Source organism: Saccoglossus kowalevskii, chromosome 4 (genome assembly GCF_978046115.1).
Source record: "Saccoglossus kowalevskii chromosome 4, keSacKowa6.1, whole genome shotgun sequence".
Taxonomy (NCBI): Eukaryota; Metazoa; Hemichordata; class Enteropneusta; family Harrimaniidae; genus Saccoglossus; species Saccoglossus kowalevskii.
In genome coordinates this window covers 32347297-32368176 of record NC_140644.1, presented here as the reverse complement: position 1 = coordinate 32368176, position 20880 = coordinate 32347297, and the positions used below count along the sequence as shown (strand labels likewise).

Here is a 20880-nt window from a genome sequence, read left to right as displayed (position 1 = left end):
ACTCGACCCTTAGTTTTCACATCGCCTCTTATGTGACCTTAGTTTTGTGTATGGTCACTTTGCTCATGTATTTGTGTGTTAAACAATATTTTATAAGATTTGACCACTGTTATGTGGTTATATTTAAGCAAAAAATGTTAAAAATCACGGATGTAGCTTTTTTTTAGCAAAGGTTCAACGGTTGTTTTAGCTACCATCATATATACCATATATACTATATTTTAAAATCAATTTTTACAATGTGCTTGAACAATAAATCTCCATTTGGATATTTGAAAACATTTCTCCCAAAAATACACATCCACGTTGTGACCACCGCTAAAGATCATCTTTCTTTTTACTTCCCGCAAAAATCGCACGACACTGGAGCATTATTAGTCGTCAAACAATAAATATATTTTATACATTATGAATAAAATAATAAACCAAAAAAACAAAATTATCGTGCAGAAGCATCCAATGTTCAGTACGCCCCCAACAGCAGGTCTAATAATAGATACGGTATACTTTTACGTTGTTTACATTAATTTGGGAGTACGATGTAAAATGTAAACTTATGTTTCATCAACCTTAGGTGATGCCAGACGTCAAAATTGTACTCTGTCAACCCAAATAATTTACCGCAGTTTATATAAATCGACACATACCATAACGATATTAGGCAATCGCGACTATAACATCTCAATATTAAGTGGGCGAATCTTGACTGAAAACTGGAGTTGCTAATATATGTAACCTCTTGTGCGTGAGTTAGATGACATCGCCACATAATCCAAGAAATATACGATCCTAGTATGAGCCTTAAACATCATACAGTCAACTTTTAGTTTCGATGGGTGTGATTCGGGGTCGCCATTTTGATCGCACTCGTCTGTAGAGATTAAGGCAGGCAAAGTCGAATATTTCCACGATGGTTACGAAACTAGCCCCTAGCAACAGTCCCATCGATCCACCGATATCACCTAGAGGTAAATAAATAAACAGAACATATTTATTGGCCAATAATCATTATTTGAACACTACCTGACTAGATGTATTATAGATTTTTTTACTTTGCTGTTTGAGTTAGCTATTTGATATTGAATGTTGATACACACATTCAATTATGAATTATCATGAACTACGTACGTCATTTTGTAACACATGGACCTTGCAATATAATAGCTTTGCTGCTAATCATGTCAGAGTCGGGATAAAAGTTATTATCACAATTCGTTCGATGAAACGAAACTATGATGTTTTTGCTCGGGGTAGGTAGAAGCTTTGGTCTATTTCAATTCGGTCACCGGTGTATACGAGGCGATGTATACCGGCTAAGTGACGTCATGTCCGGTAATCGACAAGTGTACTTACTAAATAATTTAAAGAGTTCATATTCGACTTGGTGAGTAACTTCTTTAAAACTAAGTTCTTCATAGAATATTTCTAACTTTAAACCATTCCTTCTATAAAAAACAGGAGTTCAAATGGCAATGAACTGACATGTAACAGTGAATTAGAAATGTGACATACACTTTGTTTGACTTCATTTTTAAAAGTTGATTTTTGTCAATTGTTTGGAATTGTGTAGTAGTCTCTAAATTTGTAATTGCACAAGATTGAGTGTAACCACAACATTTCTATTATTGTACCATCAAGCAACGACACAGTGACGTAATGGGTAAAAGTGATGTCGTTCAAAACTATGAAACTGTGTTTATTCTCAAAAACATCATTTTTTGTATTGACGAGCGACTAAATGCTAATACAATATCGGCGTCCTTTCGATATCATTTCATCAATTTGTGCCACGAGAGTGCTTTGTCACTAGAGGGCGCACTGGAACGTTGGTTAGGAATCGGAATAGTGCAGTCTCAGACTTAAAACGATATTAAAATTATAATATTTTTCAGTGATAGTAAATTAAAAGAAAAACTGACTTGGTTATGTCTTTGTAAACTGGGGTTTTCACTAATTGTACCCCTCTAAAAACGTACCTGATATAATCAGAGTCACTATTGTTTAACAATTTGCTGTATTCATTCGCTGCGAAATCCGATGGAAATTGGGCGTATGAAAGTCGGGAACTATAAATAGTTCTTTCGCATGGCACAGGACATTCGCACATATCTTTGTGACCCGCGTATTCACCTGTGAATAAATTGAAATATGCGAGAGCTGTCGACACTAAGAGCAGACGAAAAGCGCGATCACGTGATTGTGGATAATGAAGAGCACTCGGAATTTCGGCAGGATCTCCCAACAAAATGAGCAGATTGAGTTCCGATTGTTTAAATAGCACTTTTCACTTTTGTGTTTTTCTAAAATGTTATCAGCAATTTGCGAAATTGTGATAGAGTAAGTACAAGCATAATATAATATGTAATTTATTTTAAATGTGTGATGTTTTCACTGACTGTTCGACTAGACACACGTTTGAGCGAACGAAAGGGGAAGACTGGCGGATGACGTTTCCCTTCACAAACCCTTACTATTTCTGTATATGAAATATACATTGGATGGAACGACAGCACGGACGGCTGGTGACTTACCTAAATTCGGAAGGTAGCAGTTATACACATCTTGCGGCGAGCAATGTCGCACTTGACCTGCAATATCAATTAAAACTGATCAATGTCTTAACAGTATTTCTAGCCTGGTTAACCTCCTCTTATTTCGTGGATCCTTAGACCCTATCCATAATATGGCACATACAAGGTGAGCATATAACAGTATTCCAAGCATTAAACCACAATGCTTTACTATAGGGTTGAGGTGTACTTGGATGATGAAGGACCTGAATAAGCATGAGCTTGCCGAAATTCGTGAGTCAATGCGAAACTACTGACAAGATTGTGTCTGACAGGAATGTTTTTTGACAGCATGAGTTTATGAACACCAAATTTATATATTTTTTACCGATATTTCAACGTTTTTTGCTGACTTTGTTTAAATATTGTAAAATGGCATTTGTCCTGACTTTTGCCATGGTAACAACATTTTAAACTGGTTACAGTATGTAACAAATTCACTAAAAGTAACATTGCATGTATTATTAAAATATTGTTATTAAGACAAATGTGAAAACCTGAGACATTGGTCATGTGATTCTAGATACTAGTAATAGTATATGATTTCTTATACACAACTTGTATAATTTTGCTGTGACGTTGTGGTCCTAAGCGACAACATTAAACATTGGTATTTCATGATAGAGACAGAGAATGTAACTTTACCTGGCATATAAGCTTGTTTACATCCACACCGTCCTACAATAAAGTGTGTCAAGCATTCCAATTGACATTTAGACATAGTATAATCACCGTAGAATTGCAACTTCTTGGATTTGCATAAACCGTAAGGATTCGGCAAGCTGCTTATCTGTTATGTGTTACCAATGTGTTAAATACAAAAATAAGAGAAATGGGAAGAAAGAAGGCACGGCGATAAACATTCAAGGCCGTAGGAAACAAAAATTAGTTCGTCTGGCCATCAATCGAGGGCCATAGGCCCGAGGCGTATGATGACGTGGGTCGAAAGACCATGTCTGCTAGAGGCGACGTGTAGAAGTGGTCCGGCTATAGCCGGTACGGTGCCTACGGCCTTGACATTTGAAACATGCGGTACTGGTTTTTGTTTTACTATAAATAAATAAATGAAAATTCAGTTGTGATAACGTACTTGTGAAGTAATTCTGTGGGTTTCAATATTTCACAATTAATTCACCAAACACAAATTGTGACCTACCCGACCCTTAATGTAAGGCGGATAGAATATAATAGAATATAATAGAATATAATATAATAGAAAAGAATAGAATAGAATAGAATAGAATAGAATAGAATACCACGCTTTCTAGAAGTCGACCAGCATTGAACCTAACCATTGAAAATATATGATTACAAACCCAATTTGGTTGTGTGTATGTCAGTAGAGATTTGCTATATTTGTATAATAAAAACAAATGCAATATACATGAAATAATTAGGCCATTAATAATACTCATATAATGTGTTTTGACAGTGATGCATTGCAGTGGTAAATGCAGCAGTCGTGCATTGCAGTGGTAAATGCAGCAGTCGTGCATTGCAGTGGTAAATGCAGCAGTCGTGCATTGCATTCATCACATGGTCTCAAATACGCCAGATATCTTCAGAAAACACGTATGTGTATTTACAATGCAACTATCTACATGTCTCAGTAGAGCTATACTTATCAACGTTATTCACTATTAATAGGATAGTAATCGTTAGTTGTAGTTACGCAATCGAATGGGTACAATAACTACCAGTAAATATATTGGATATTACAACCATAAACAAATATGTCTTTCTGGACTTTATACAAGTATTTTTTTTATAATCTTTTCTTTATCTGAAATCAATTTAGCCCTTGGCTGCAAGTTTTTTTTAATTGAATAAATATACAATTTTTATACGTACGTACCTTTGTCATTCTTAATCCAATTAGCGTGTGCGTACCTGGTGACACGGCAAATCCGAGGTCACTGACCAATGGTATGTCACGTTGGTTATGTATAGCTATTTTCAGACCTGCTGACTCGCGTGGTCCTCGGCCATACTCCCCTTGTTCAATGTCGACATACAACGTAAGGCCATATCGTGCCCCTGAAGTTAAAAAAGAAGATCCTAATTCCGTTGTTAGTATTTCACCAAAAGTGTATGGACTGGTAAAAGTTCAAATCCACCAAAACAAATCCCAGTTAAAAAAAACGTACCAGATGACACTGACACATGCTTCAATCGTGCTTTCCCATAATTCACGTTGGATACGTCGGATAATCTTATATCCCAAGTTTTAGGTATTTCGCTACTACTAAAGAAATACACTCAGAAATCATCGAAATCCGGCAAGAGGGAACGGGTTAATATAATGTGCAAAATTCTGAAATAAATTATATATGATCAATTGTTTTCAAAAGTGTTCCCATTGGTTCCTATAGCGGAAACATTCTATAATAGGTCAACATTTCCTAATAAAATATATGTAGTGTTATGAGGGCTACATATGGCTGTCACAAAAATTGCATATGTTATCTTGAAAGCTCATTTTCTCTGTAAAAAAACTTTAAATATATGAATAACCTGCTATATGTGAATCTTCACACAACATTTGTTGAATGATTCACTGTGACCATTTATTCTGTGATTTATTCTATATGTTATGGTAGAGAACTTAATATGTGACCAGGCTTTATAATTCCCACAATCCTTTGTGGCATTGGTTGATTACGTGCTCTGTCCGAGATGGGGGCTAATCTGCAGTAGCTTCGATTAATTATTTTATCATTGGCGCCTATCCCCTCCCTGCAAACCTCCTCCCTACTAACCACTTCCCCACTAACCCCCTCCCAACTACCCCCTCCCCTAACTCCAACACATGGTGTATCAATCATTGAACCTAAACTAATCAAAACCGACGTTCCCGAAAAACTGCAGATCAGCGGTCATTTCGAATAACCCCTGAAGATTAAATGGGTCATGTCCCCTATGCTGCGGTTGGAATTGGCTGTACTTCGATATTTACCTGTATTGTCGACTCTTAACGGCGCCGTACCTTCCAAACCTGAGTTGAATGTATGACACAAGCCGTAGTCAGTGATAGTAGTCGTGAAATTCACAGAACTGCAAGCACTGCTTTTCCAATGACACCTAAAATACAAATACTATCATTTAAAAATTGCTTATCGGAAAATGCCGCTGAGGGAGCAAATGATATATAATTTTTTTTATAAATCTATCCCGAACAACATTATTTAAGTTACGCTTCATTATAAGTAAGGGAATACTTATTTTAGTCTATGTTTTTAATTTTACTTGAATATCATTTGAAAATGTCATGTCTTGACTAAGATTGACACTAGGATAAGACAATTTCTCAAATATTGATTGAAGCGTAAATAACTCACAGTGTCACATACATAGTACATAATGGGTGAAATATGTACAAATGTAATTGGAAGAAAAAGTAACATTTACAAGTAATATTTCCCCTCATTTTAGCTGACATATTGCAAACGACAGAATGATGTAACTTGAAATGGTTATTACAACGTATATGATTAATCTATTGGTCGTGGGCGATGATTAGTTTAAATTATTGAAAATGCTCATTCTAAAACTAGATTACGTTAATCCCAAGATCGTTGTGGTTAGGCGTATTTTCGAAGGTTCTGGTCAAAATTAATTGATTGTTGTTCATTACCATATTGTATGTTTGTGAGCATGGAGATATTTGTATGGTACGTGTCCCACAGTGAGTGGCTTCACAGGGTGAAACAAGGCGAGGAGAGAATGACGTGATCTGAATATAAATATCACGGCTATTTTCAAAATAAAAAAAAAGAATACATAGACGGAGATTAAAACTTACAATATCACCATATTTTCCTTTTGATGTCCGTACCGCATAAGCAAATCCGTCAAGTTGGCGACTGTTGTCAGAGTGAAGTTCTGAATTATGTTTTCTGGAACGGGCGAGGTTTTTTCGGTTACCAATGGATACAGCAATTCCAAGAATTCAATAGCATCATGGCCTTCGTAATGTTCCAGCTCTAGGCGTCTATTTAAGAGCACCGTTAATATTGTTAATCGAAAATATATGGAAGATGTTAAACTGTGACATGTTGCTGCGTAGTTTACCTATATCGAACGCACGTACAGGGAATGGTTAATATGATTATTGTTTTATATCTGTTTAACCTGTGTTTAAAAATGCACGCGCGTTAGCATGAGACATATATAGAAAATATGTGTACGCTTTCATTCGGCACTAATCGCCGTAAACCCGAAATGATCACGATATAATATTCAAAATCAAATACTTGCATTTTTCATAGGCGATACAATTTTAAGTGACCCAATCATGGAACGACATATATGTTACTAGTTAGGTTAATGCTGCTTGGAGGAAATTTTCTGAATAAAATATATATTTGCTTCTTGCAGTGGTTGTACTATTCTTCACTGGGGGCAATCGTGGTGAACATTCGATCACAAATCATCACAAAATGTACGCGAAATAAACAAGGCAAATTAGCCATGTCACACTAACCACGCTTCATAGAATCCGAGGAGTTTTCGTAGCAGTAAAATATAATCTACCCGTGTGAATCGAAAAAGTTAAAAAGATCATCACTGATATCACCAATATATTGGACCATCATCCCCGGTAGCGATCCTCATTTTACACCATGTAAATTAATCGATTTAATAAACCAAACACGAGAATATCAGAATAGGAAATGACGTCATTATAGGTGATTAACGAGAATATCAGAATAGGAAATGAGGTCGTTATAGGTGAGTAACGAGTGAAGGCAGACCTGTTGACAACGAGGGTGAGAAGTATGTGAATCACTATAAGAACCGTTGTGAGGTCAATGTTTTTCCGTAGTATGTTTCAAATATTACAGAATATAAATAATGCATACAAACAAGAAGTTATAAAATTAATAATAAATCCTTGATATAAACAATAACTAATAAATCCTTGATATAAACAACTACGATAGCATACATATCGAAAATATTGAGCCTAAAGCGCCATTTTTGTCACACAATGAACGTCAACTGACCACAGTCTTTATGATGTCGGTATTAAATATCCGCTACATTGAGGTTACCTTATGCTGCCGCTAGATATATTATAACACTTAGTATTGAACTCTCTCAGTATTTAGCCAACAGCGCTATGTTACTGTTGAAAATCATAAATATGGTTCGTGTTTTGTATTAAATGATCACAAGTAGGAATATACCCCATAAAGTGACGTCATCAACAATTCATTTCCATCTGCTTTTGCAGCATGACTACAAGCAGTCCCGTAGGACAATCATAATCCCCGGATTTACAGTTTCCCGACATGCACCATTAAGATGTATAATTTCTCTACAAGTCGCGCACTCTAACGGCGAAGCGTCTCTGTGACGTAATATATAAAGAGGCATTACTTTGATTTGTGGTCTAGTGGGATATATAGTAAATTCACAGTGTTGGGTATGGAATTTATGTCAGGTTAAGAAAGTTAACTGCAACTGTTTATATTTATATTACTGTAACAACAATAGATTACGTTACCACTACAGTATAACCCCACTGTAACGTGTTAAATTAATCTTGACTAGTTTCCTTATTTATGTTTTAAGCTTTCACTTTTATTTTTTGCAAACGATCAATCAACAATGAATTATTATTATCATTAGTTCGTTGTTCTGTGTCATATTTTATTTATACAACATTATAATCAGTGTCTGTACTTGCTAATAATGCAAACCTATCAAATATTGAATGTTCCGTGTCCCAAGTGATACAGACAGCATCTTATGAACGTTAAAATTATGAACATGAACAGGTGCAACTGGATGATTTGTCATGGAAATAATGGTTCCGTCGTATATGGCGGCCCAGTTATGTACCACTTTGAAGTTGAAAAATCAGCAATAATGCCGGTAAACTGGACCTTCAAACCTCATATTATAATTATTACAATTATTTTTATTTGTGCCACTTCTTCTTCTTAGCGTTTTTAGTCAAAATAATCTAATCTGCTGATTCTATCATGGCTATTCTCAACATCAAATAAGATATGAATGTTTTAAAATATTTACAAAAATAATTCTAGTTTAGGCCAGGTTTGATCATAGTCTATGCTTTGACTTAAAACTGTCAGAATTTATATGATAGTTTTAGAGACATTGGCGTGACGTGAGTTAACAAATTTAAAATAAATAACACCAAAGTATACTTTTCTGACCGAAGATCATTTATACCATGTCTATTTACTATGTGTCATCTTTAATATTTACAGTTAATCACGCCTGTCAATATACGAATGTCAGTATACTCGTATCAGCATCTGAAAATTTGCACATTCTGCCGAACCAAAAATAACGAACATGCAATTTATCTTTGGCTATAGCGTAATATTTTCATATTTTTTGCGGGTATTTTGGGAGTTGAAAAACTATGTCACGGACATATTTACTCTCTATTCTTCTCTGAAAAATCATCTTTTCAACTGGAAATCCACTTTTCTTAGCTGTCTTAAATAGTTCTTCTCGCTGCTCTCATTTGTGCCCACCCACACTTACTCCGCTATCTTTGAAAACTGTTTCAAATATTCTGCTTTTTCGGGGCTGCATGTCTGCCGTTGTTCTTTTGTTTTTTATATTTGTGTTCTACCCTCGCCCGCTGCTAGGTAGGTTACGCATGCGCAAGTAGATTATATCGCGTCTGACGGTAATTCGGGAACCGGGAATTGGTAGTTTTTATTTATGCAAGCATTACTAATATACCGGATGTATCATGGTTTTGAATCTGATTATACTAGTAATAGGAATTTCGATCTGTTCACTCCATATACACACTCGCTGATGTTATTTGTAACAGACCGGAATATGCACACTAAAACCAGAGAACACTGAACGTGAAATTAAAATGTCACAATTTTACGCGCAACAACGCAGAACTTATGGCGCATACTCAATTTCCCTACACATGAGTAACTACGGCGCATGCGCAATTTCATTACACACAAGAACTACAGTCATTTGCATTATTTATCAGTACCGTCATGTGGTTTGAAAATACATGCTTTTCTAGGATATATTATTTGCTGCCTAGTTTTTACCTTACTTTATTTTAAATATACTAGTGCTTAGTGTTTTTTTCCAACTCATTAACCTTCCTGCGATAATAAAAAAACACGCGTCCTTCAGTTGTGGGAGCAAATGACTGTCTGCCATATGACGGCCATGGACGTTTCTTGTTGGTATGTCGTGCATTTCCGTATTTGCTCGATTTAGAGAAATTTATACAAATACAAAAACACCGTTTTGGATATCGTATTCGAGAGATTGATGTGATAAGTTATGATTTCATGTTATAAATAGATTGACAGGAAACTAGTACAGCGATTTTGTAATGTGGTTTTGAAGAATATAGTCTAATATGGGACAGTTTTTTTTCCTGGTTGTTTGTTGCACCACGTCGTGTACAACATGGGTCCCATGCGATGTGTATATCGTACGTAGAGTACATTGTTTACATGACATTCGAACACGTGTGCTAATACCAGTAATAATCACGTATGTTTTTATTCGACATTGTACACACTGAGTATTCGACATTGTACACACTGAGTATTTGACATTGTACACACTGAGTATTCGACATTGTACACACTGAGTATTTGACATTGTACACACTGAGTATTCGACATTGTACACACTGAGTATTTGACATTGTACACACTGAGTATTTGACATTGTACACACTGAGTATTTGACATTGTACACACTGAGTATTTGACATTGTACACACTGAGTATTTGACATTGTAGACACTGAGCATTGCTAACGCTCGCACATCCTAGTACTAGACACTAAAACAGAAACAATTTCCATGTTTAACAGCAGCTGACGTGAAAACAAAACACAGTGATAACTATACAAACGACGTGATGGTCCTACAAGCACATTGTTGTAGCCAATTCATAAAAAAATGTTCACAAAAATAATGTACACCTCAAATATCAAAGCAATCGGGTTGGAACTTCACAAAATTCACAAATATATTTTTTTAACAAAAATACTTGCTCAAAAAAAAGAGAATTGGAGATATCGGCAAAAAAGAACCAATCTGATAGAGGTCCACCAAGGTATCTCCATAACAACTATCAAAACAATTGAGCTGATAGTTTCTAAGAAGAAGTCAGAATGCAATTGTTGATGGACGACGGACGGAAGGATGACGACGGACAATCATCTACATGAACAGCTCCACCCTGTCATCTATGATGACAGTGAAGCTAAAAACCAGTGTGTGTACGCAGCAGATAATATCGATGGAAAATAATAGCATCACAATTTATAACCTTTTTCAGTTTATTCGACAACGTAGAATATGTGATGCCAGAAAGGTTTTAGTAGCACGTGAATGGTTGATGTTTGCATTGTCATCGGCATTTATCAATACTCTTTACATACGCATTTAGATGTGACACTGTGTAATATATACTGTACCTCAGAGTCTGGTCACTGTGTATATAATCAATGTAATGCTTTGCTTCCATTGATAGTTTGGATGGATAATTAACTTTCCTGTTTCATTTTTGAGATGTATTATAACGAGTGCTGTCTAAATCTTCGCTTACCTGACTGACTTATTGATCTATCTATAAATTTGATATATTCGAGTGTTTTACGAAATTGTGTATAAAACATCGCATTTACATATATAATACATCCATCAAAAACAAATACTAGTACGTGAAATTACGAGCTAAACTTCTCGAAGGAAGGAACATGAAGTGCTTATAGCGTTAGGGTAATAAACAGCAACCTTCATCTCGCGTGAGAAATATTGCACAATGATCTCAAACAAAACAAATAAAAATATCTATCAAATTATATATAATTCACTCAAAGACTGCGGAAGTAGGATATGATCGCCAGAAATACGCCCGCATTGTTAATTTACTTTTTAATAAATAGAGTGTTATTTGTAATAACGTTTTCAGACACGCTTAGTCGATTCGTAAGTCTTGCCACTACCGCATATATATATACATATCGTCATTGAACTCGTATCCTCATTGGCATTTTGATAATATGACAATATAATAAAATATAGATAAAAAGGAAATCACGACCGAACAAAAAAAAATTGACGAGAATTGAGTAAATTTTGTTTTCGAGGCAGCTGATTGTCTGGCTTTTATATTTGTTGTTTTTTGTTTGAAGCTGATTTGTCTGATTAGATTATTATTTTTATTAGTAAGGTAATCAGTTTATCACTGTCTGTCTGATTAGATTATTATTTTTATAAGTAAGGTAATCAGTTTATCATTGTCTGTCTGATTAGATTATTATTTTTATAAGTAAGGTAATCAGTTTATCATTGTCTGTCTGATTAGATTATTATTTTTATAAGTAAGGTAATCAGTTTATCATTGTCTGTCTGATTAGATTATTATTTTTATAAGTAAGGTAATCAGTTTATCATTGTCTGTCTGATTAGATTATTATTTTTATAAGTAAGGTAATCAGTTTATCATTGTCTGTCTGATTAGATTATTATTTTTATAAGTAAGGTAATCAGTTTATCATTGTCTGTCTGATTAGATTATTATTTTTATAAGTAAGGTAATCAGTTTATCATTGTCTGTCTGATTAGATTATTATTTTTATAAGTAAGGTAATCAGTTTATCATTGTCTGTCTGATTAGATTATTATTTTTATAAGTAAGGTAATCAGTTTATCATTGTCTGATTAGATTATTATTTTTATAAGTAAGGTAATCAGTTTATCATTGTCTGTCTGATTAGATTATTATTTTTATAAGTAAGGTAATCAGTTTATCATTGTCTGTCTGATTAGATTATTATTTTTATAAGTAAGGTAATCAGTTTATCATTGTCTGTCTGATTAGATTTTTATTTTTATAAGTAAGGTAATCAGTTTATCATTGTCTGTCTGATTAGATTATTATTTTTAAAAGTAAGGTAATCAGTTTATCATTGTCTGTCTGATTAGATTATTATTTTTATAAGTAAGGTAATCAGTTTATCATTGTCTGTCTGATTAGATTATTATTTTTATAAGTAAGGTAATCAGTTTATCATTGTCTGTCTGATTAGATTATTATTTTTATAAGTAAGGTAATCAGTTTATCATTGTCTGTCTGATTAGATTATTATTTTTATAAGTAAGGTAATCAGTTTATCATTGTCTGTCTGATTAGATTATTATTTTTATAAGTAAGGTAATCAGTTTATCATTGTCTGTCTGATTAGATTATTATTTTTATAAGTAAGGTAATCAGTTTATCATTGTCTGTCTGATTAGATTATTATTTTTATAAGTAAGGTAATCAGTTTATCATTGTCTGTCTGATCATGTTGTATACTTAGCTTATAAAATAAATTCTGCCTTTCATTTTAATATTGTTTGCATCTGATAATAACATCCTCCTAATCGTCTAATTCATTTGTATTGCATATATGACATGTCTCATTTTTAATATCAATGTGCCGGTGTCCATTACTTCTATATGTAACACATGTACACTTGTTCTCAGTTTTATCATAGATACCATATGAGCAGGTTTTCTTATTTCTAGATACAGTTCCACACCAAAGCTTGGTTTTAACTTCTACGTAATTTATTTTTGTGATCTTTAAGATTTTATAATATTGATGAAACTTAAGTTTAAGTGTTTCTAAAAATTGTAATGTAATTTCATTAATTTGCTTAAACCTGTTTGGTCTCACACAAGTATCAAAATAAATATGCCATTGACCCAATTTACCAAATTATTGTAATCCAGATTTAGACCCCCACTTTGTATGCTTCTGCAAGCAATACATTTTCTTTCATTTGTTTTAGTTTATTCTAGTATTAAGGATTTATTTTACACTTGAACCTAATACAGTATATCTGCTTAGTTATTGTAGTAAGCTAAATTATCCGCAGAGTTTACTTGAAGCAGTGTTTTGCATAATTGAGATCATAAAGGACAAATCAAGCCACTTATCCAAATTTCGCTGCAATAGAGCAGAACTGGGTTTACATGGAATAAAACATTTTAAGGCATAATTTTACTTAATTTTCAACGAAGAGAAGTTTTAATCAACACTTTTTATGTTTGAGATCCCTTGATAGTTTTTATTTTTAAGCAACTGTTTGCAGTATGCTTCTACAAATTTGATTGCATTTTGAAGGCCTGTGTTTGACACCGAAAGGAGTGGAAAATCATCTGCATAAAGTAAACAAGAACAGTGTCTGGTTAGAAGTGTTGGCGGGTCATTATTGGGCATTTATATGTGCTGCTTTATATCATTAATATTAACAAGAGACTTAGACGCCCCCTAGCCTAATACCTCTATTATTTGGGAAGCTACTTGTTAGACCCTATGTAGAAGAATTCAGATGTTATTTTTGCAGTTTGTAGAGCAAACCAAGATGTCAGATTGAGTCAAATGCTTTACTTTAAGGGGTCTATGTTTGTTTGTTCAGTTGATGCCGCGTGTGACTATGTCCATACTTTCAAAGATAAAAATAACTTATTAAGTATTAAACTACATTAGCCTTTAACTACAATGCACGAGTCTTACCTGAGTAAATTCATGTTACATATTGTTATGGCAGGAAACGGTAGATCGTTGGCGTAGGTAATCTTCACATCGACATTAACAGGGTAATCCAGATAGAGATTAACGCTGCGTACAATCTGATATACTAGGAAACCAGCACCCGTCAACACAACCAATAGCCAAAAACACCTGTTGCAAAGAAACATTCATACTATCAACTCTCAGTTTCTATAACGGGACATGATGACACTCGCTTTGCTCGTGAAAATACGGCCGCATGTTACATCCCATCACTCGTTAAAATAACTTCCGTACACTCCCGTTTCTTACGATTGTGAGCTCTACAAATATAGAGGTTAACTCTCGTGTACCCCATTCCTCCCACCGAATGACATGGAATCTACCCCGCCACTGTCGTTGTCCACCTCGTACGGTAGATATCGCACATTTCCATTCGTGACCTAACGATCACAGGCCAAGCACAACAACTACTACGCTACTCTGAAATTAGTAACCACCATCCATCATTTCAAGTTGTTGGACTCAGATGAAGATATTATATACTAAATGTTTTTTTAGCCGTGTTTTAAAAAATGACTCACAAAAGCACGATACATTGTATCGTGTTTCCTTATCCATATTCAGTATTGAAGATAAATTGTTCTTTAAAAAAACTGTAACCACTCTTTAGGTCGCCTGGCTGGGCATTGTGAATAGCTAACGAACAAACGAGCATGAGAACATACACCGCAAGAACCCACATGGTAAGCTGTTATTGGACACTTTATCATGATACACAAGCAAGCAGACATGTTAACATGTTAGACACACAGTTCACAGACATGACTACAATCAATCTATTTTACATGGGACATGACACGGCATGTGGGTGCCAAGTACGGAGTAATGACCACTGATCAACCTGAGACGCCAGTAATTCACACCAAAGACGCATGTATCGACATTATTTTTACATGAACTGAAAGATATATTTGACAGAAAAAGGCGATTACAACAAACCAACGCGCAATGTGATTACCACGGCCGTAATGGGTTATTCCGCGTGAGCTGGCGACTGACAAAGAGGCCCATGGGACTCGTTAATAACACTCGACGACGGAACCGAGCCCACTTGTATCGGGAGTACAGGAAATTGTATAAATCATCAATGTTTCAATTTACTTCTATGCCAACAGGTTTTAATTGTATATAGTTCCCCTGGCACAGCAATAGCACATAGCGACACTATCCGCGTCGTCGTTTTCTATAAAAAAAAATGTATTGTGATTAACACGGTTTAAGCGAGGTTTGATATTAGGGGTTATATTATAAAAATCACGTGCTTGGATTTTGTATATTCCACAAATACGGTATTCACTTAAAATGTGAATTTCTGAAAGTATGAAAAGCTTTTAAGTTATACAACCCGGAAGACCCTCACGCTTCATTGAAACCCAAAGAAGACGCTTACATTCAAATGTTTGTGTTTGCGTAGCGTAGTACAGTGAGCATTTTTCTGGACATACAGTCGGAGTGGGCGAATTTAAATATCAAAGTGAGCGAGTGTGTTGTGATTTTTTCATTAATTAACGAACATTGGATTGAACACAAGTATGCTGATGTACTCAAAAAGATTAGGATGCGGAGATGACCACATGCCTGCTTTTATCGAGATCGAAATGTAATGTATCATTTGCATTGCAATTCGCAAAATAGGAGTTGACCAATAGAAACTGTTGGGGGTACATTTGGAGAATACAAAATATACACACGTGTACCAGAATCCCTGTGTGGGATAGACCAATTAATGTATTGGGGGAGACGGTCTATACATGAGGTTTATGAATATAATTCCACTGTGCATTGTGCAATCACTGGTAATAATATCAATAGTGAGGTGTAATCATACTAGTATAATAACGTGTTAAAGGAAAGGCCAGTTAACACGTGGGGTTCAATGCATGGCAAAAAAACACGTTTCTGGCCATAATTCGAATGGAACTGTATTTTATATTTATCTCAAATACCTAGTTAATCAATATAAGTTTAGATATTTATATTGCTGGAACCCATGTTATAACCCGTTTCATTCTCATTAAGATAATTTTGTTGTATATATGATTTGTGGAACGTTTATATATCAAAGAGAGAAAGAAAGAATATTGACATTCACAATCTATATAGTGTTGACTAGAACTAAAATATTTAAATATACACAGATATTGGCACTTCTTTATGTGTTAAAATATGTTAATAGAAAAATACGATTGGGTCAAGGTGTATTACCTGAGAACTCTCGGATTCAGAAAGATTTAATGAAGAGGTCAAGTTCAATATATTAGAATGTTGGAAGAAACCTAAAAACAATTTTGACAAGAAAACTCAGAAATATTAAGAATAATTTATAACGAAATGAGCACGCCAATGATAATTTTAATAATTACTGATTACACAATTACAGAAAAAGGTAATTAATATGTCCCAAATATATTTTGCATTTTCCTTATCTTGAGTTATGGCTCAACAGATGAATTAAATTACAAACCATGTGTGTTCAGCAACTCGAGTATAAACAACTTTTAAGATTCTTTCTGCATAAAACAAAATAATTTCACAATGTCGAATACGTAGACGTAGTAGTGTTTTCTATATAGTTTTGTTTGCTGTATACATGTTACAAAATGTTAAGAAGACTGCCAGTGGACAAAACATTCAAGTAGAATAACCTGTGTCACACAAATCAAGTATATGGAGTATAGCGATGGTCATGCGTGGATTGTACAAGTAGAAAATCATGTAGTATTTTAAACACTTGTAAGCAAAAATACCAGAGTATTCAACTAACAATTCTTGAAGATTTACTTTTTATTCAACACTGAAGTTCTCGCTGAAAACGAAAATTACTTTCATTCCATCGAATCACAAAAAAAACCTGAAAGCTGCATTATCGTAATTTCTTTGCTCAAACCATCTATTCGCAATGAACACCGGTAATCATATATGTCAGTAAAGAATAATGTCAATAAAGTTACCTTATCATGTATGTGTAGATATTACGACGAATTTTCATTTCAAGTACCAGATTGAGACTTTATCAAGTTGTGTTGTTTTGTCCAACATCTAATACTCACAATATAAAATTGATTCCTAAGAGTTCCAGAGAATCTATAGTTTTGAATTTAAAATGTTGTAATGTGACTGATGTTATTATTCTATAGTATTTAGTTCAGTGTATATATGTAAATCACATTCAATGCTACGTGCAAACGTATACCACTAAGGTTTGAATTTCACATATGGGGAGAGATATGATATGTAAATTAAACAAATATATGTAAGTCATGTTCAATGCTACTTACAAATGTATACTACTAAGACTTGAATGTTCTGGATTTTGTTTTAAGAACTACAAGATTTAACTTTACGATATGATCTCTGTGTAATTTTAAAATGAGTTTTCAATAAATACCTCGTAACGTTACTGTGTAATACACAACATTTATTCATAAAGGTTCTGTGGCATGGAACTTGGAGGGAAATAACAGCCGTTTGTGATTCCGAGTAATGGTTTTACTGATATTGTGAATATAATTTAATGGCTACTTGTATTCAGCAGATATTGACTGAAAGGCGGATAAAACTATTTTTAGTGTTAATACAAATATATTATCGCAGAGAAATCAAAATAAGTAAGACGGTGATGTAATCCATACATGCATATGACATCTTAAAACTATTCCTGGCATTATTAATCGTTCCATGTTTGCCACGTATATGACAATATATGTTGTGAGTTGTACATGTACATTCACTTCTTTGATTGTGATTGATTTTACATAATGTTTACGAAATAATATTAATATTGATATTTGTGTATTTGCATAGTCCACAGTCAAGCGAAGTTCAACAGCATGGACGATGAATGTTGTTATTTCATTTGTATCAACGCATTATCAGATGATTTTCTTTGAATTACTTTTGGGTAAAAATAATTACTGGATTTTCAATTAACTGCTCACTGAAATTCCAGTTATCCTCAGGGGCGGACATCCGGGCATTTTCTACCGCCTGGCAACCCTCGCGGTGAAAACAAAGACCAAAAACTCGCAGAAAACGGTACTTTGCGATGATTGTTGAGAGTCCCCTGAACAGTGTAACAAGATTAGCCGTACGTGTGTAACATATATTAATTTGGTTGTTCAGGATTACTTCAAAGTTGAGTTTGTGTTGTTTTCTCGAGTTTTCACCGGCTCCACGGCGTTCCACAGCAGCGCGCACAAAGCCCCATAGAAATACGTGGTACAGTGGTGCGCGTCTTAGCAACGTAGAACGTCCGTGACGAATAAAGTAACTCGATTTTCAGTTAACAGTTAATTGAACACCGAGTTATAGTTTGGGCGGGGTTTCTAAAATATAGGCGTGGTAATTTTTGTAACTCGGTGTTAAGGTAGAAGCCTACTCATAAATTTTGAGAAAATTTATTGGTAAAATATGTAAAATCATGACGTTAATATCCAATAGTACCATGAAATAACAATCTTTTGTGTGTTACTGTGGCGTATTTTGAGAAACTTGTCCTATTATTTTCCAAAAACACTATTTTTAGAACAATTCCATAGAGCACGGTGTTAAAAAATAATTACATTTTAAAACCCAGAATAATTAATGGCAACAACAAGTCCCCAATCATTCACAATATACAATTTGAGATATGACATAATATCTCTGCCATACTAGGATCCTAAAAGCGTTACAATACTGACATAATTGCCAAGATACACTAAATTATTTCAACAATTAGGCTTGTGACCTCCAACTTATTTTAAATCAATATCTTTATTTTGCCTGGAAGTATAATTTATTGGAAAATGAATAAATGTTGAGTATTTGCATTCATGAATAGGCGTAACCTTGACAACCCGAACAATTCTGAATCTCTGTGGCATGTGACCTATAGTCTACGCATTGTAATGACCACCACAGTTTAAGTAATCTGAAATCCGATTAGATTGGAATGATGGCTGCTTTAACCCCACCCACACCATGTTCGTGTTGAAACGTGCGCATTGCAGCTTTGTTTTATACATATTAAGAAACAAAAATTTAGAAAACAAAAGAAAAAATCAGATTTCATGAAAAATAATAATAAACCGCCCACTCGTGTCGTTTTTAGAAAAAAAATTGGCAAGAAACATTGCTTTGCCTTAATAATCCACGAAAACGTTTCTACTACGCGCATTGTTTAATACTGCCTGTGTATGATTCAGAGAGAGGAGTATTCAATTTTCAGAAATTATTGCTACGAAATAAAATATTCACTGAGGAATTACTTCACCTAGACAGAATAAAATAATCATTTGATTTGGATGCATGTAAACAGATCACTTGCAGTCAACAATAATACATCTAATGCTGTTGTCCCGTGTCATCGAACTGGTCCCCCCCCTCATCTCTATCTCAAGAAATAAAACACTGGTATAGCTTAAAAGACTAAATCTTTGCTTAATAAAGCATATCCAAGTGAATGTATCCTGTGTCCAGATGTCAAATTAGTCACCCCGATACATATCTTGGGACAGGGGCTTACAATGTAAGTAAAGTCAGGGACAGTCATATTAATAACGTAACGTGACAATATTCATCACTTTCATAGAATACATAATTTATTACAAGATAATCTCCCCACAATTCTCGCACCGCGTTCACTAATATTCAATCTGACTAAACCAATACGTCTGATGTTTACATACTAGTAATATTTATCGCCATTAATACGGTATCTGCGATAAAGGCACACCCTGAGATTAAACGAAGACCAACGTTAGAGGTATGACTAGTACAACAGTATTTAAGCGCCACAACCAACGCGCAGCGCGTCTTCAACTCTCGTGTAAACAAGCAATGTACGTGGCATGGGACTCATATGCCGAGGCGTCGCGATGTGATATGATGATTGCGGTACTTTATCAAAATCGATATCAGAGTATTTTGCATGCAGCCGACTGATTAATTCTATTAGAACTCTAACAAACTTTATTATACTAGAAACCCCTAAATTAATGTCACATGCACGTGTGTGTGCATATGTATTTTAATTATAACATGATCACCATATTAGGTTACGAGAATTCGTATGCAAAACATTAATTAAGAATAATGATTTCGACTGATAAAAAGTATATCATCATTTTTATGTTGCAGAATGTGAATATATCGCCATAATGAAAAAATGTGATGTTTTCAATATCCCTGCTGGTTGTTGCATTATGAGTGGGCAAAGCGTTGCTGCAATGAACACACGTTAAAGACACCGTCGAAGCTCAGAAACAATTCTAGCAATGTCGGTTTGCTCTAAGTTATTATTATGACCCATAAGAGAGTTGATATAATCGTATCCGTGAAATTGCTTCGTAAATACTCAAAAATAATAAAACTCATCTGTCCATTATATATATCAAACGTAAATTGTATCAGGTAGAGTAGTATTATAGTGAAGTAAAGATGATAGTGCCTACCGTCTGGGTATTCGGGACTTCTTGTCGCTCACGTACTTCATGCCTGAGATTGTTGACTTCTGTGCAAAATCTCCGATTACTGATTCGTCTTCTACTTTCTTTTCATCTCCGTTTTCTTCTTCATCACTGGAATCCTGAGAATCGCGATCCTTCTGACTCCGCTGTTCAGATAAATCACGAAAAAATAATGCCAGTAAAGAGGTGGATTTTTTGAACTTCGGAAACCCGTTGTTAGCTTTGTCACATTCTCGTTTTTCAGTATTGTCCAT

At 34.5% G+C, this 20880-nt stretch overlaps 1 protein-coding gene across 1 annotated transcript; it reads right to left on the bottom strand.

Annotated features, from left to right (window-relative positions):
• Positions 1–816: 816 nt before the first annotated feature.
• On the bottom strand, positions 817–20880 carry LOC102801356 (acid-sensing ion channel 3-like). Its single transcript, XM_078008474.1, has 10 exons — positions 20612–20880; positions 14118–14285; positions 6373–6561; positions 5527–5651; positions 4426–4628; positions 3216–3360; positions 2532–2588; positions 1977–2130; positions 1354–1445; positions 817–962 (listed from the first exon to the last, which is right to left on the bottom strand). Exons 1-10 carry the CDS (start codon positions 20878–20880, stop codon positions 817–819), a joined length of 1548 nt encoding a protein of 515 aa, XP_077864600.1.

Coding starts and splice junctions, on each gene's coding strand:
- LOC102801356 (XM_078008474.1), bottom strand. CDS start 20,880: ATGGACAATACTGAAAAACGAGAATGTGACAAAGCTAACAACGGGTTT. Junction 14,286..20,611: donor AAGTCCCGAATACCCAGACG/GTAGGCACTATC, acceptor TCTTTGCAACAG/GTGTTTTTGGCTATTGGTTG. Junction 6,562..14,117: donor TGTAACATGAATTTACTCAG/GTAAGACTCGTG, acceptor GCTCTTAAATAG/ACGCCTAGAGCTGGAACATT.